Raw genomic sequence first — 18,613 nt, 5'->3', positions numbered from 1 at the left:
TTACTTGAATTGATTTTGCTACAAAAGTCGATACACAGGTGTATGTGTGTGTATTTTTTATTAGAAAAGCATATATTTTTCAGAAATTAGTAAATTTAGCTACAACATACATGAATATAGTGGAAGAATTGATACTGCATTTTGTCACAGTATTTGCTCTCTCAATCTTACACAAGGCATAAGGATTTATGTACTTCACTGTTGCAACTACTTAAGCTGCAAAGAATTATTCACATTCCATTCCTTAGTATTTGCCGGAGGAAGAATTTCCACATATCCAAGAATCATTCCACAGACTTTGGATAGAGTCCTGTCAATGTATAGTCTTGAAACTAATACAGTATTGCAGAGTTTAACACATTAATACATCACTTTCTGTGCAGTGATTGCTAAATAGTCTCAACCTCCTTCACTCACAGCTATATTGCACATTGGGGAAGCACCATTTTAATTTAGAGTAGGAAGAAGCTGAAAATTTTGTCCAAGGCATCTTCCTCTGTGGTAGATTGTTGCAAATTTAAGTAGATGGCTGATGAAGGCAGACAGGTAGATCTGTTCAAAACTGAGCTTCTAAGAATTCCACTGCAGCTATTTAAAACTATTCTTTGATCTTTATGTAGGTCTTTGTACAAAACTGGCTTGCAAGCAAGTGTATTTTCAATATTGTGTATTGCTTTTCCATCTTTTTAAGGAAGGAGGGTCTAAGCCACAAATGCACTAATACTCAGGAATAATAGAAAAATGCTAATTATATGAATGTGATTTGTGTCTTGGGATAAATCTTTATCTTTAGCAACTGTATAACAGATAGAGGAAGTTGATTTTTTTTTCCATCTCTGTCTAGGTTCCTAACTTTTATGCAACTATTAATAGCGCAGGAGCTCTGTGAATAAATAGTAGTACCACTGACCATCCTCAGTTTAATATAAAGAGGAGGTATGGAATAAGTATGAAAAGATAAGGGGTTTGAAATAAGAGCTGTGTAGCCTTTCACATAATAAGAATCAGAAGCTTTCTTACTCTTAAGTTTAACCAAAAGAAACAATTAAGTCCTTACATATAACAACTGAAATTGTATGTTAGTGTTTACTTTTAAAGTATCAAAGTGATCAACAGTGCATATGTTATTCAGTATTACATAATGCTTCTTTACAGCTCTATGCTGTATAATGGTATTCCTTGTAAGAGACTAAGTATTCCACTGAGCTCCAGTAAGACTGTTTTTTTCTAATGAAGTCTTAAGCTAAACCAACCATCAAGAAGTAAGGAGAGTTTGCATTGGTATAGAGGAGCCAAAGTTTTCCCTTTCAGCAACATCTCAGCAAAGCTTCATAGGCTGCAGCTCAAACAGACTTCCAGCCACACAAGTTTCATCTATAAATCTAAGGAATGTAATGACAGGACAAGAGCTGGTAATGCTTCTTACTCCATATCCTCAAACCACAAACCCAGAGTGTGATAACATTAGAGGAGATGCACAGTGTAAGCTTTGAAAGTTGTCCTGAAAGAAGTGATTACAAGAGTTTCCTGTGACAGAAGACCAAAGCAGCTTTATCTTCAAAAGGAAGGCATCATTCCAGATTATCAGTTCTTTCTGGCTTGTTCCCAAGATTTTAGTAATGGCTGGTAGTATTATCTTAAAGGACAGGTGGAGTAGAGAGTTAGGACAGCTTCACAAATGTTTGGAATCAGCATGCACTTAACATTTGTATTATATTCATTTTTTACATACACCTCAAATCTATTCCATTATTTAGAACAATCAATAATGTACATTTTTTAAATCTAAGGACTGGGATTTTGCTTTTATAAACAACATGGATAGATTTTCAGCTGCTAGCCGTCAGATCCACAAGCATTCAGTATCCAGAATATTCATCAGATGAGCATTCCAGATAATACATGGGTTGACTTTCTTCCCATAGACTATCTTCAGGGAGCCAATGTTATTTCATTCACATTGGTGAGGCAGGACCTCTTAAGTGGCTTCAAAACCCAGGGAGCCAGTCCCTCACCTTGAATTGCTAGAAGTTGTCTTCTTTGGCAGCCGCAGCCTGCTGTTCTGAAAAGTGCCAGAAGGGACTGGCTTCTGACATGCAGCTGTAGAAGGAGGTGGAGAGAGATAAAAGGAAAGTAAATGTCTTTAATTCATTGTTTATTTCATAGTTCTATCACAGAGGAGACTTATGCTCCCCAAAAGGCCAAGACCATTCTTGACTGGAAACTGAGTAGGGAAAACTAAATCCACCAGAATTCTAGTCCCATGTTATTCATATATGGGAAATTCATTGTTTGAAATAGGTCTAAGCTCCCTGCCTGCATATTGAGCACTGTGGTCAACAAAAGGCTGGCAGCCCATTTAGGTTCAACACGACAACCTGAGTGCCACCAGGTGGACTTTGTGTCCATTGCTGAGAATTCTGCGAGCTGAAATCCACATATCAGACAACATGCAGATTAGGGAAGGAAAACACTATACAAAAATGTAACCGTAAAAGTGTGCAAGAAGAATGGGTCACTCCTGTTTCACCAGAGGATTTCTCTCATATCTGCTTAACACACACGACTATGTCAGAGTGTCCTAGAATACAGCAGGAAGGAGTAGAAATTCTATACTATTCTTGTGCAAGGGTCAGGCTAATCTTCTCTGTATTGTTTCAATTTTAGTGTATATGCTGCTAAAGCAAGCACAAAGTAAATATCTTATAAACCAGGTTATGCAGTCCAATATCAGGCATGGACACAAATGTACTTCATGGTAAACCAGAATGATAAAGAATTGTGGCTTCCCATCAGCGAGGAATGAAGTAATGACTGCAGCTCCGTTGCGCCTGTTGTCTTTTTTTACTAGGCACTTCTAAACAAGACTCAAATGGCTGTCTCTGTGTTTTATTTCATGTTTTATGTGGATTAGAACTTGTTTCTCCCCTAAGAAGGCAATTTGAGATCACGCTTGCCTACCATTTTAATAGATGGAATGGCACTGAGGACAATTCTACTCCAGAACAGTGTTTAGTTTTTCTAACAATATCTTTTTCAACAATTAAAAGGCTTTTTACCATCCCTGTGTATTCACTCACCTTTCTTCCCAGCCACAGAAGTTACTCTAATGGATCCCTGCCCACCAGATGTTTCTGAACTGATTGGTTTAAGCTGGCTGGATTTCCCAGGAACTGTACGTCTACCTAAAACAGCAGCAGTATGACTGGTTGGCTTTGGCACTGGGAGTTGGCTTGCCAGTGCAGATGTGCCAGTGCGCCTTGATTGAACCTGAAAAGAGCCACCACGAGGCTTGGAGCTGGCTTGTGTTTTGGGGCTATGGCCTCCCATAGTTTTCACCTGACCTGTAATGAAAGAGAAAAAATGGTTTAATGGCAAATCAGCAAAACGTTTCTAGTCAGAGAGACTGGATCCTACCAGATTCTTTAAATGTAAAATAATGTGTAGATCATAGGGGCCAAGAGATATTGTTTATGTGGATTTTCAAGAGTATTTTAACAGAGTCCCTCTCCTATGAACATTCAGCAGTCATAGAGTGAGGAATGGAGCAAGAAACAGGCAGCTTTCACAGTGAAAGGAAACAAGGTGTGGGCTCTAAAGATCTGAAGACTGATAGTTCACTTATCAGCTAGAGAATCAGGCATTAATGATGGATTAACAATATGCAGTATTTAGATAACACCAAGTTATCCAGTTTAGTGAAGACTCAGACTGAAGAGCTCAAAAAAGTCTCTTAACTAGTTGATTTCTTGTTGCAAAAGAGCAGCAAAGAGTCATTGCACAATTGCATATTCTGATATACCAAAAGCAAACTGCACTTACTGGCAACTATCCAGGAAATACATCTTTGAAATAGTATCAGAAAGACCAATTTGAAATAATGAAAAAGAAAAAAAAGGCAATAATTCTTAGAAACAGTTCTGAAATAAATACCATTTACTCAACAGCATGCATATCCTTCAACTGCATACAACTTTGATCATATCTCTCAAAAAGTTATTGCAACAGAAAAGATGGGAATAAAAAAACCCTACCCTACTAAGAAAGACATGTAAAGGTGTGGTTTCCTTTCTACAGTAAAAAAGAAGGTTGATAAAACCATAACTTCACCTTCAGTTTGGAAAAATACTGGTAAAGCTCAAGAAATTCAAAGTTTATTCTGAAGATGTTCTTATTGAAAGACATAATTCATGTAATTCACTTCTGCAAGATGTAAATGGATGGAGAGTGAATCAAAACTATGCCTTCACATACACCTGGCTCTCTAATAATTAAAACTTTATAGCAGAAGTGGACAAAGAGCATACAATTTTTATCTCGTTTTTGCTACTGAAGGCCATAGGAGCATGGCAAAGACATGAATGATACTGCTAAAGGAAGAGGGACTGGGATTTTTTTAACCCATTTTCCTAATTTCTGTGTTGGAATGCTTTTTTAAAAGGAAGTAAAATAGCTCCATTAAGCTTTAACTCAACAGCCAGTTTGATGTAGTAGTTAAGGCATAAGGCTAGAAACTGGGAGACTGAATTCTAATCCCACCTTAGGCAGGAAGCCAGCTGAGTAACATTGGGCTGGCCAGTCTCTCTCAGCCCTAGGAAGGAGACAATGGCAAGCCACTTATGAAATCTTGCCAAGAAAATTGCAAGGACTTGTCCAGGCAGTTGCCAGGATACAAGCTGACTTGAAGGCACAAATATATATATATATTACTGCAACAGCACAATAACAGCAGAGCCACCAACAACAGACACTGAACAGTACTGGAAGAACGTATGGGAGAAAGAGAAGACACATAACACCAGTACAAAGTGGCTGCAGGACATGAAAGCAGACCACAGCAGTCTCCCAGAACAAGAACCAGTCACCATCACAGCAGGTCAAGAACATGAAGAGCTGGACAGTACCTGACCCAGACACGATCCGCACCTACTGGCTAAAGAAACTAACTGCAGTGCATGAATGCCTAGCAGCACAGCTGAACTAGCAGCAGGCTCCCACCCAGACTGGCTAACACAAGGAAGGACAGTGCTGATCATGAAAGACCATCACAAGGGAACAGCACCATCCAACTACCATCCAATAACCTGCCTCCCCACAACATGGAAAGTCCTATCAGGCATCATAGCCACCAAGCTATTGGGCCATATGGGCCAGTACATGAACACAGCTCAGAAGAGCATTGGGAATGACACCAGAGGCTCAAAACATTAGTTGCTCATAGATAGAGCAGTCCGAGATTCAAGGTCTAGACAGACCAATCTGAATACAGCCTGGATTGACTACAGGAAAGCCTATGACTCAATGCAACACACATGGATCTGTGAATGCCTGGCACTATATAAAGTCAACAGGACACTAAGGACCTTCCTCAAGAACTCAGTGGGACTACGGAAGACAACACTGGAAGTCCACTCAAGACAGCTCGCACAAGTGGCCATCAAGTGTGGCATATACCAAGGTGATGCACTGTCCCCGCTGCTGTCCTGCATAGGCTTAAACCCCCTCAGCCAGACAATCACAAGAACTGGATTCGGATACAAGTTCAAGAGTGGAACTACCATCAGCCACCTCCTCTACATGGATGACATCAAGCTGTATGCTAAGAGTGAACGAGACATCAACTTGCTGATCCACCTGACACGGATCTACAGTTAAGTCATTGGGATGTCATTCGGACTGGAGAATGTGGCTGGATGCTAGTAAAGAGAGGGAAGTTAGTTGATGGGATGGAACTGCCAGCAGGCCACATAGCAGACATACAGACCAGCTACAAATACCTTGGTATCCCATAGTCCCATGGGAGCCACAATGAGGAGGCAAGGAAGACAGCAACATCCAAGTACCACCAAAAGATAAGACAGATCCTGAAGAGCCAGCTCAATGGGAAGAACAAGATCCATGCCATCAATATGTACGCCCTACCATTCATCAGATACCCTGCCGGTATAGTGAGCTGGCCAAGAGAGGGCATGGAAGCTGCCAACATGAAGACCTGGAAGCTCCTCACAATGTACAGAGGTTTCCACCCCAAGTCCAACACCCAGAGACTGTACACCAGCCAGAAAGAGGGTGGGCTGGGTCTGGGTGAGTGTCTGTCAGGCCTAGCCCAAGGAACTCCAAGAGACCATGCAAATTCAGTCCAGCAATGTTTATTAGCCACAACTTCTAGCAAGAATCTTCCCAGACTGAAACCCCAGCTCCCAAGCAATGCCAGCCACAACATTGTGAATTCCTCAGGGAGGTGCCAGCCTCATCCTCTTATCTCTCCCCTGCGACTCAGGAGATGAAAGAAAATGTTTTTCTCCCTGAGTCTGGCCTTCATGATTCCATTCCATCACAGTGTCCAAGCCACTGTCCTGGATGAAACCCGGAGCATCCAGAAGTACATCAGTAAGATAGCACCCAAAGATGAGCTGTTGAAAGAATGCCTGAGGCAGCAGCAGACATGGGAGGAAGTTCAAGCAGAGGAAGTGCCATGGTGAGAGAAGCATCTGCATGGGATGTGCCATCGACAGATAGCTGAGATGGCTGACATTAGGAAATCCTACCAGTGGCTGGTAAGGGCTGGACTAAAAGACAGCACTGAGGCATTCATCGTAGCAGCAGAAGAACAGGCACGAAGCACCAGATCCATAGAAGCAGGTGTCTACCACACTAGACAGGACCCAAGGTGCAGATTGTGCAAAGAGGCCTCAGAGACAGTCCAACACATAGTGGCAGGATGTAAGATGCAGGCAGGAACAGCATATACTGAACGGCACAACCAAGTAGCTGGCATTGTGCACAGGAACATCTGCATGGCGTATGGGCTAGATCCTGCCAAGTCATGACATTATGTGGGAGATTCCACATAATGTCATGAATAACAGGGCTAAGATCCTGTGGGACTTCCAGATCCAGACGGACAGGCAGGTACTGTCCAATGAACCAGACATTGTGGTAGTAAACAAGGACCAGAAGACAGCGGTGGTGATAGATGTAGGAGTGCCAAGTGACAGCAACATCAGGAAGAAGGAGTATGAGAAGCTGGAGAAGTACCAGGGCCTGAAGGAGGAACTAGAGAGGATGTGGAAAGTAAAAGCCAAAGTGGTCCCAGTGGTGGTAGGAGCACTCAGGGCTGTGACTCCTAAGCTGGGAGAGTGGCTCCAACAGATTCCCGGAACAACATCAGAGCTCTCTGTCCAGAAGAGTGCAGTGGTAGGAACAGCTAAGATACTGCCCCGAACCCTCAAACTCCCAGGCCTCTGGTAGAGGACCCAATATTGAGGAAGACACATACCACCCATAGGGATGAGAGGGGGGATATAGATACAGATATAGATATAAATGAATGAGAGAGGATATATATAAATATATCTAATTTTTATTATTTTTTATATCTATATCTCTATATTATATCTATATCTCTCGCTATATATATCTTAACTCAACTATTTTACTTTCTATTCTGCAGACTACTTCTCAGAAGATCTTGCTGAATTTGAACAGAGTAATCTGTAAAGGAAATGTGTGTGTGTGTGATGTACAAAAGTGACTGGGGCTGAATGTGACATATCCATCTCTTAGCAAGGCATTTGTTCTAACAGGTTTTGTGCTTAGTAACTTTATTCTGTGAGACGTGGCCAGGGGAAAAGGTAAGATACAAATAATGTATTCCAACTTACTTGCATTTATCTTCTGGAGAGGTACCATCTTTTCTGGAGCAGCTGGAATTCTTTTCACAGGGCTGGTCTGCAAGAGACGCAGCTGAGGATTCAGCTTTCCTTTCACTTGTGCCACAGGCACTGTCCCTCTGCTAGATGAGACCTGCAGATATATCTAATACAGCAAGATTCCAGTGGAAATTAAATGTTATAGGATTGTGTTATGATGTCACAAAGGTAGCTGGTGTTCCAGAAGTTTCAGAAGCTTCCCTGTTGTGCAGGGAAAACAAACATACGGTTTTATATGCACACATGCACATACATCTTGCCACGGCTGCATATATCTGAAGGGGAACTGCACAATTTACATGCATGGTTTCTGAAATGTTTATAGCCTTAGCTTGCATTGACATCAACAAAGACAGGCTAGACACCCTTTAAATCTGGAGAACCACGCAAAAGTTACTCACTATATGCAACTTTTATGCACTGATGTACATTCCTAACTATCTGCTCTGGTTTTCTTTTCCTTGGCTGCTTCTGTTGGAAATACCTGTGGATCTTGATCAGGACAGTTTTTAGCAGAAGCTTCTGTCTTCCTCAGCATTTTCCTTCTGCTGGTTTGAGGGAGAGGTTTCAAACGCAGCAAAGGCTCCTGGCCTTTTGTGGCAGTGGGGAGGACAAGTGGTTTATCTGTCCTGCTGCTCCTGATAGTTGCCTGAGGCTTGAGACAAAATAAAGCAGCTGCAGCTTTTGAAAAGAGCTACTATTGATTCTGGAGAAAGATAGCTTAAACGTTTTTAAATATACAGATTTTCTAGGGAAAAAAAATCCATTAAAATGCGGAAGAGGTACATGTCCCATTCGAATAATATTCACATATCGACACATTCACACACTTCTGTATGGTACTCAAAGCAGAGTAGCAGTTTTTAAAAAGCACAGAATCAGTAATCATAAGACTAAGTTAAAAACAAGTGAGCAGATTCTACAGAACCGAAAAGTACAAAAACTTAAGTGAATAAGGTTTTAAGTGGTTGTCTAAACATGTTTATCAGAGCATACTTTTCCAAATGGACTACCCACAGAACTTTCTTTTATGACTCTACTGTAATTCACAAGGTGGATATAACAGAGCTGGGTAATGTTTGGTGGCCAAGAGCTGTACGGGTAGTCCCCAGTTTAAGAACAAGTTCCATTCCCAAAGTCTGTCCTTAAGTCAAATTTGTATGTAAGCCGGAACAGTATTATTGTATAAAAATATACAATACTGTTTAAGTAGTATTGTGTAGTGAATTGGAACCATTTAACTTGAATTTTGCTACAATAGTTCCATTCATAACTATGGGTCATCCTTAAACTGGGCATTCTTAACCCAGGGACTACCTGTACTTCACATTTAGAAGATGGAAGCTGAGGGCTACAGTGGGTGAGGTGGTGATACACTGTGGACAAGGGCATGTTGCATGTAGAGCCAGGTTTTGGATTCCCACCTACTCCCCAAGTTGGCAGGCAAATTGTTTGTTTGTTTGGTTCAACATATACTATGCCTATTTTAGGGCACACACTGAACTTTGTTTGTATTCCACCTCGGAATGGTGAAAACCTTGGCAAGGTTTTTGATAAAAGGGACTTCAAGAGTCACATAATAAGCATTTGGGGAATGCAGCTAAGCTACTCCTACCCTAAACAATCTTCAGTTTCTAACAACTCTCATATAAATCTAAAATTGGTTGGCATAGATTCCAGGCAAAAGCTAAAGATTTTGAAAGGGTAGGCTTCTCTGTCTCTCTCTCCTTGTACTATACATTTAATGAAAAATTATGCAAGTTCTTTTTAAAATGTATATAACTCTCCCCCCAAAACCCAAGGACCTTGACTACAATGTAAAGTTCTGTATTTCCAGAATCCCATGATCATGACTGTATACACTAGTCTAGATTTTATACATAGAGATACATTCTTGTTTAAGAGTAATAAGTACTCCTCTCTTTTCATTTTGATCTGCTCCAGAAGATGCTTCTAAAATAGTATGGCTTGCTTGTGATTTCTGAAGCATAAGGCAACTTTGGGAATGTAAACTCAGAGAGTAGAGAATATAATGTATTCAAGCGAGAGGGCTCTGGATAGAGAAAGAAGATATCAGGAGAGGAGTTTTCCCTCATAATACTGAATTTCCAGATCCAAGTTTGCAAAATGGAAGTGATTAAAGCTAATCACCTTTTACAGGGCTATTGAATAGATTACCAAGAAAAGTACTTGGGGAAATTGATAAAGAAATGTTACATATTATAAAAATCCTTATAATGAATTATTGCATCATGTCATTATATGGTAACATGAGGATAATGCTAACAAGCACCATGCAGAGCTGTTTAAAAGGATCCCTGTGTAACTGCTGCAATATGGCAAAGGAGTCCCGAAACTCTGCTATCTCAGCTTAAAATGCTAAAAAGAAACAAAAAATAAAAAAGATCATCCAGTCCAAAAGTCCAGGGATTTGGCGGATGGGGTGGGGGATTACACACTAATGTAATAGCAATTAGATTTAAAAGAAGCCATCATCTGCGTGGCATGTGTGGATGAAACGCATATCTATAGACATGTTCAATTGGAGAACCTGACATTGCAATTTATATACAATTTTATGAAGTCTAGGAGACAATTGCTGAGGTTTTGAGAAATGAAACTCCAACACAGGCACCATGTTGGGAAAGGCTGACTAATAACAACAACACAAGCTTAGGAAGAAAGCAGAATCAAAACCAATGATTTCCTAAGCACAATCTTTGCAATCTATATGCCCTAAGTATGAGCTGCTGCCCTGCCACCATACCTTTTTAGTGCCAGATGTCACTCTGGTCATCAAGGCCTTGGGTTCAGAGAGCTTAGACTGGGGAACATCGGGACTGCAAACATAAGATACATTTTGGAGTCTCCTGGGACTAGGCAAGTCCACAAGGCAGGAATGAGGATTTCCCCCCTTGGAGAAGAGAGCTTTGGGGGAACCTTGTGCCAAGCAGGTAACTGGTTCCACTGTTGGGAGCAGAGCTTTCAGAGGACTGTTGTTCACATTGAAAGTCTTTCTCCGGGAGTTCTGGGGACTCTCGGTCTCTGCACACATGAACCTACTTGGAGGTAAAAGCTCATGTTCTAGAACTGTCTCAAGCTTTGTTTCAGAATTGACATTCTGCTTTTCCAGCAGCTGACATTTCTCAAGCTGCACAGCCAGCAGGTTAGCTTCTTTCATGACCTCTTCCAGCTTCTCTGGAGTCAGGGGGCTCCACTGGAGAATTTGCTCTCTGGCCCTTTCATCGTTCTCCCCCAACAAAATGTTCAGATCAACTGCTTGTGCCACACTCTTGTCACTGAGCCCAAGGGGGCGAGTTATAGACTCTTCCTCTTCTTGTCTATAGCAGCCATCAATGCTGAGAGAGAAAGAAAATGAAGCATGTCCACACACAAGGAAACAGCCATGTAACTCAGAATAAAGTTTCATATTATTATTATTGTACACTTGTTATGGGGAGGCATGTAAATATCGTAAAGAAGAATATAAGTTAACCTAAGAAAGTGGCTCCCATCCTGCCAGATTTCGAAGTATTGGCTTTTGTACGAAACCAGAATAAAGCTTGTCAGTATTAGTATTTTCAACTGCTATTTTTTTTAATTTAAAAATATATTGGAAATATGTAATATTTTAATTTAAGGAGTGGACAAAAAAAATTAGAATCATTTGTATATTTTCACCTTTCTCCCAAATTATTTATTTGATCCATTAAGATCTTCATTTATGCGCACTTGAAGAAAATTTTTGCACTGGCCTCCACTTTCACCCTCCCAGGGAGCTCAGTAGCTTCAGCAATCCTGACAGCGAAGCCAGCAAGAGCATGAACTTCAGGTAGGGTCACCCTTGCTGGTAAGACCAGAAGGATGAGGGACAACGCTAAGAGTGATCCACAAAGGGATCTTTGGAGCTCTGCAGGTGTTAGGGAAGCTGTCTAGGGGAAGGAACTCCAACATGAAACCCAGAAGAAGGCAATGGCAAGCCACTTTTGCCAAGATCAACATAGACCTGGCTGTAACATTTAGATAAGTTTGGTTCCAGATTATAAGACCCACAAGTTAGAAGGCACTGCTCTCGTAATTGAGAAAAAACACTGAATTTTCATTAATAGATCTGGGGAAGACAACATGGCTATATCAATGCTACAAGTAAGCCTGACTTGTAACACTGAGTGTTACTGTCAAAAGAGGAATTCCTCATTTTATAAGGACATATTAAGTTGGAACATGGAATGTAAAGAAGAATGATCCAACAAAAATCTGACTTTCTTAAAGCAGAAATGAAATGTACTATACTGCCTGTTTTAGGAATAACTCAATTTCGTGAATGAACTAAGTGAATCAGAATTGGCCCCTTAAATCAGGTGATAACATTACATATTAAGGACATGAGACCACACAAAGGAATGAAGCATGATTGATACTCAAAAAGAATTTAGTTAAGTATGTGCTTAGCTATTACACAGTAGGTAATGTATTTTAGAATTAGGGCGTATAGTGAATATCAATGTTACACAAGGGTATGCACCAACTAAAGACACATTGATGGAAGTCACTGAGGAATTGTATGACAAATTGCAAGAGGATGTAGTACTAGTTGGATGATTGGAATGCAAAATCTGGAGAAATGGAGGAACCTGGAATTACAGGAAGATTTGGACTAGGTAAATGCAACAATGCAGAAGATGTTAATAGAATTTTATGAAGAGAATTGAGCATGAAACTAAGCAAACTCAGGGAGGCAATGAAGGACAGGAAGGCCTGGCACAATATGGTTCATGGGGTCACAAAGAGTCAGACATGACTTAATGACTGAACAACAACAATTGAAGAGAAATCTGTGTTCACTGCCAATACAGTGGTACCTTGGGTTATGAACGCCTCTGCTTACGAACTTTTCGGGTTGCGACCAGCTCCGGCCGCAAAAATTTACCTCGGTTTGCAAACTCCGCCTCGGGGTACGAACCGGATCTGCGGCCATTTTCCGCCGTGACACGTGGTCTGCGGCCGTTTTTCCGCCCTGCCGCGCGGTCTGCAGCTGTTTTTCCGCCCTGCAGTGCGATCCGCGGCCGTTTTTCTACCCTGCCGCGTGGTCCGCGGCCATTTTTCCGCCCTGCCGCACGGTCCGCGGCCGTTTTTCCACCCTTGACGTGTGGTCCGTGGACGCCGGAACAGATTAATGGTAATTACATTGAACCTTATGGGAAAATTTGCTTCGGGTTGCGAACAAATCGGGTTGCGACCAGAGTCACGGACCGGATTAAATTCGTAACCCGAGGTACCACTGTATCTGCTTCAAGCAATATAAATGCAGATCAACCTGGATATCACTGAGTGGACATCAGAATCAAATCCTACATAGTAAAAAACAGAAAATGGATATATATATATATATATATATATACACACACACACGTACATACACGTGCGCGCACACATACATACTCCACCATGAAATCTTCAGGTGCAATTTGTAGAACCAACTGATTTGACCTAGAGAATATACAGTCAGAATATAAGATCAATGTAAGGAACAGATTTAGTATATTTAACTTAGTGAAAAAGAACCATGAGGAGCTTATGGAATGTGATAAAGAGACATTTTGAATACTAAACTGGAAAAAGTAATCCCAACATTTCAAAGAGGAAAAGATCCAAATAGCTTTTAGAATTATCTATTATGATAGCTTGAAAAAGACAGAGGATGAAATATATGAGTGATAAGCAGCATACATTCAACCAAACACTGATTTTCAACTGCTTTTGAAACACAGAGTAGCTCAGTATAGGGAAGGGAGCCAGACAAGGATGAATATTATCCTTGTATCTGTTTAATTTACACACTGAATGAAAGGTAAGAATGGCAGGATTGGAAAATATAATAGCTGGAATCAAAATTGAAAATCAAAGCACTACAATTTGAAATATACAGGCAATATCACTTTGTTACCTTAAAAATTAGACTTAGAAGAGTTCATTAAGAAATAAAAAATGGAAAGTGAAAAATATGGGCTACATATGGGCCAGCCACAATTACTGAACTCACAGGTGACATCAAATAAATAACGGAGGTTGATAGTTTCATTTTCTTGGTCTCAAGAACTGATAGAGATGGAGAGTGTGCTAGAGAGGTAAAGAGAGTACAGTAATTCTAGCAAGGAAGACAATGACAGATTTAGAGAAGATCTGAAGGGTATGGATATTTTCTGACAAAAGAGATAAGAATATTTAAGGCAATTCCCCCCCCAGGTGATAACATACAGATGTGAACGACGGATACTGTAACAGATCAAGAGAAAGAAGAGAGATGTCTTTGAATTACTTAAGAATGCCACCAACTCTAAAAAGCACCAGTCACTTGGTCCTGGACAAAGTAAACGCTCCTTTAAAATTATGATCAGCAAGTAGAAACTCATAAATTACACAGACTTTGAATATGTGATACAAGTGGATGATGAACTAGAAAAAAATTATTGTGCACGGCATGATGGATGGAAATAGAAAAGTTGAATGGGCGGGATCAAGGAGATTATTCGAATGTCCTTGGAAGAACTATGGGTTGATCCTGGGGACTGCTCAAGATAGCAGGGAGGGACTAGGCCTGACTTCAACCCTAACCCTAACTAATTTCACTTTTAATTTAAAAACATTGTCAGTGATTCTGAAGGCACTTGCTTATCAACTTTGCACACTAGCTATTTACTCATTTCGTAGCTTCTATGAATTGTTAGTGACCTATCAGTCTTACCCATCCAAAGGAGAAAACTGTCCAAAATCCAGTGTCTCATCAGTAATAAATTTTATATCTGCAAAATGACAAATCCTAATCATTAGAAGTATTAACCTTGATATTTAACCTTTATGAATCATGAACATCACAAATATTACCTAGGCATCTTAACAGTTCTAAGCAAGAAAAGAGACAGCTATTATTTCTACTTTGTAGTTAACAATACTCCCAAGTAAAAGCTAACTCCTGTTTGTAGCAGAAGCAGTTTAAAGTTCTTATAAAATACATGGGAACTGAAGAAGTTAATACTTGTGCCACAAATCACATGGAAAATTTGTGGTGAAACAGAGAATTAAAGCCACCTGTCTATTCGTGATTCTGCTGCCAATAATTTCAATATGTTCTGAGAATTATACAAGTCATAGTGGAACTTACCTAGACAACTATGAAGAATTAGGTACACTTAAATCAAATGAGATCAGCTGGAATAAGCAAACTCAAAACTCTTCATAATATCTGACAGAAAGCTTCACACTAAACATTGCACTGTATTAAAAAATTCCTACACCCTCTTGAAAGTTATACAAGCAAACATAAAGGGGATTTTTTTTTTTTTACAAAGACTGATGTTAAAAAGTTTTAGAAACAAATTGTAATGATCCTAGTCCAAAATGACCTTGGATATGGTATGGAACAATATCATGCAGATATTTACATACATAGACACTGACTTTCTGTACTCACCTTCTTTTGATGGTTCCATGCTTTCTAGCAGTCATCTAAGGATACTATTAAATAACTGAAGGGGGAAGATAACAAATACATCATGAATGTTAAGGGAGATATGTTCTGCCTTAGAACATACCTAGAAAAATAATGGAATTAGATGGGAATACAGAAAGCTGCTATATTCAGATTATTGGCATTGACTTTCCAGGTTTTCAGACATTTTTTGTTTTATTTGAAACAGATTAACCCTGGTTTGATCATGCAAAACAATCTAGTTTATTTATTTAATAGTAGTTACCAAGTTTAAAGTTTCTATTTTTAAAATATTTGAAATACACAAAATAATGTGCATGTGCTAATTATAGTTGTTACTAATAATCTTAACATTTTCTGCATTCTAGAAGTCAGGGTTTGGAAACTGTTTGAAACAGAGGAAAAAAAGTACACCCAACAATTGCTACACAAGTTACACTAATGGGAGATTGAAAAAGATTGCTTGGTGAAATGAAGTGAAAGGAGCTGTGGATGAGAAAAAAATGCATGGAAGAGAATAATTCAAAAAATGAGAATAATAAAAAGACATGGTATAATTTGTATATAGAGAAAAAGAGAATGGTAAAGAATGTAATCAAAGAGCAAGGACCAGTTCAGATTTAAAAAGGCAGAACAAATGCAGAAATATTTTAATAGAACAAGCAGTTTTGAAAGTGGGTAGGAAATGCTCTAGGATGAAACTGAAATGAGGAATGCTGGAAGATACGTTTTAGAGATTTGTATGGGAACGATAGGGATACATGATACAAATGCTGTGAATGTTAGTAGCCAACAAAAAAATAGACAAAAATAAATACTGTGAGAATGTTGAAAAATGGTAAGGGTGCAGGTGTAGAAAAGTTAAAGTATGAATGGGGTTTGCTTATGGAGTGACTGTGCAATTTAATCATTTGCATGCAAAAAAACCCTGCATCTGTGCCTGACCATTGAAAAAATGTTATTGTTCTCTCATATAAAGTGAAAGGTAACAAGAGTGAATGGAAAAACTACAGGGGGGTTAGTTTATTAAGTATGCCTGGGAAGGTGCTTGGGAAAGTTCTCATTGAAAGGACAGAAGTGATGTCAGGAAGCAGAAGCTGAGAAGTGCAGTATACCTTTGCAGCTTTATACTGGGCAGGAGTTGCACAGATTAGATCTTATTCTACAGGAATTCACTGAGAAATGTATGAGTGTGAGAAAGATTATTTATTGTAAGTTTGTTAATTTATATAAGTGTACAATAAAGCAAATTGGTTAGAATTGTGGATCATTTTTTGTCAATATGGAACTGAAGGTTGGTTGCTGAATGTGCTAAGAGTGACACATGATGGAAATAAAGTGTGTGTGACAATGAATGGAATGCTTAGACAATTGTTCCATAATGAGCAAGGAATAAGTTCCTTTTAGTTATTTAATGTACTTATGAATATATGTATAAGTAACACTTGCAGCAATATTAGAGGCATGTTGATTGAGGATATGAATAGCTGTGCATTTTTGTATGTAGCTGCTATATGTTATTGACTGAGAACACAAATGATTTGCAGCAAATATTAAATGAATTGTATGGGGATTATGGATTTCAGCAGGAATGTATCAAAGACCAAGGATGTTGTGTTGACAGGCAAAAAGAAGTAGACAAGTTACAAACAAATGATGAAAAATCAGGATTCTTTGGTAGATGGGGAAACGGATAAAGAAATGTTAAGATGTGCAAACACTGGTAAAAAGATGGTGGTCTGGTACTAGTACATATGTAAGTAGTGTGTGGTCTGTTAGAGGAATGAATGTTTATTGAAAGAAGTGCAAATGGCTGTATATACAGTAAAACTGCTTCTGCCCACTTAGTTATACGGAAGCGAGAACTGGAAACAAGTCTAAAAGTCGAATGCAATTGCACGTGGTACTTTAGAAAAGAATGGATGATGTCAAGGATAAATGGGTGCAGAATGAACATGAACTGAATACATCACTGAATTACTACTACAAAAGGAATATATTGAAGTGGTTTTGTCATATGAGAATGAATGAGGATTGAACTGCAGAGAAAATATAAACAGCAAGGGAAAAGCAAATGGGTTGAATGGAATAGGAGACCAAGAGGGTGGATGGAGTTGATGAGATCCTCAAAAAGAGAGGCAAGAAGTTTAAAGAACAAAAGGCAGTGCCTAGACATGGGGAAAGCAAGACTGCTTTGCAAGAATAAAGAGGTGTGGAGAGTAAATGGTGTTGATATAATTTAGTTATCTTTTATTTTCTCTTGCCTTTGTTTGGATTTTTGATTTTTTTTTTTTTTTTGCCTAACTACATCTTACTCTGTGCTTTGAATGGGTATTTATGGATGGATGGATGTGGTTAAATTAAACCTGTTAGGGACTTCCTGTTCTTAAAATTGTTACAAATTGCAGAGTAGTTTCATTACATTATTCTCTCTCCCATGAAGGGGGTGGGCAGAAAGTGGGGCCGGAAGAACTTAAACCTAAAGACTTTAGAATGCTGCGCTTACAGTGTTACAACTTCTCAGGTAATTCAAATGAAAATTATGTCGCTTTTCTTTTCAACTTAGGGATGAACATAAAAATTCTTGGCTGTTATTATTCAAGAACACTGACAATAACAGTTTTAAGCATAATGGCACCCCAGAGCAGCTGTTCTACCCCCAGAATTGAACTAAGGAGAACAAGCGAGCTTCCAAATAGCCTAGCCCTGACCGCGGTTTATTTCAGGCAAGAATGAAGCCATCATATCCATGTCCGTTCGGCCTGTTGCGCTCTTTTTCTCTCGTGTATCCGAGGATTGGGAGTGAGATCCTTTGACCATCCTGTCACTAAAATAACTAAATTACAATCATTTGAGCAGTAGGCTGATGTTTCTTGAATGGAACGACGCGGAGGCCTCCTTTGCCTTACCCGTTAAAAACAAAACAGTTTACACAAACGTAACGGGGAGGAAGGAAGGCAGGCAGGCAGGACGCAGTTGACTTTGCTTGGAAGAAAATCTCGCTCTGCTCAGGGGACGGGGCTGATTCCCTGATCTGTTCAGCATTGCAAGTCTTAGCTCCTAAGTAAATACGCTTTCAAGATGGGTATTTAATTTGCCTTAAAGAGCAAGATGCAAATCGAGTCTCCATTCAATGTTTTACACGCACACGCGCTCACTTCGTTCCTAAACTTCCCTAAATCCCATGAAGGGCAGCTCTAGCACAACGGCTTTCATACGTAAACCTATCCACCCCTCCATGCAACATGCAATCCATCCCCGCCTCCAGCGTACCATTTCCCCTACGCTCTCACCGCAAAGTTCCTCCGCTCTTTACAAACAGCCAAAAAAGAGGCAACAGCAAATTCAAATTTCCCCCTTTTGTCTCCGTCACAATAGTATTCTACACTCCTTTATAGCGATTGGCCCAAGG

At 39.7% G+C, this 18,613-nt stretch overlaps 1 protein-coding gene and 1 pseudogene across 4 annotated transcripts; both read right to left on the bottom strand.

Annotated features, from left to right (window-relative positions):
• Positions 1 to 51: 51 nt before the first annotated feature.
• Positions 52 to 18,603, bottom strand: PSRC1 (proline and serine rich coiled-coil 1). 4 transcript variants are annotated; one of them, XM_088153473.1, is made up of 9 exons: positions 18,495 to 18,603; positions 15,184 to 15,238; positions 14,458 to 14,515; positions 10,480 to 11,071; positions 8,197 to 8,367; positions 7,665 to 7,818; positions 3,081 to 3,344; positions 2,016 to 2,100; positions 52 to 1,636 (listed from the first exon to the last, which is right to left on the bottom strand). In XM_088153473.1, the coding sequence occupies exons 2-9, from the start codon at positions 15,200 to 15,202 to the stop codon at positions 1,633 to 1,635; spliced, it is 1,347 nt and encodes a 448-aa protein (XP_088009599.1). In that variant the 5' UTR covers positions 15,203 to 15,238; positions 18,495 to 18,603; the 3' UTR covers positions 52 to 1,632. The 4 variants fall into 4 exon arrangements, with proteins under 4 accessions (XP_088009599.1, XP_025023575.1, XP_088009598.1 ...); XM_025167807.2 differs by having other exon boundaries at positions 52 to 2,100; XM_088153472.1 differs by having other exon boundaries at positions 52 to 2,100; positions 18,475 to 18,543.
• On the bottom strand, positions 2,594 to 2,691 carry LOC112540853 (U6 spliceosomal RNA; annotated as a pseudogene).
• Positions 18,604 to 18,613: the final 10 nt, after the last annotated feature.

Source organism: Python bivittatus, unplaced genomic scaffold (assembly GCF_059951505.1).
Source record: "Python bivittatus isolate LINGU-HERP-01145 unplaced genomic scaffold, Pbiv_v1 ctg000700_np1212, whole genome shotgun sequence".
NCBI lineage: Eukaryota > Metazoa > Chordata > Lepidosauria > Squamata > Pythonidae > Python > Python bivittatus.
The sequence above is the reverse complement of the archived record's forward strand: the minus strand, read 5'-3'. Positions and strand labels throughout refer to the sequence as shown.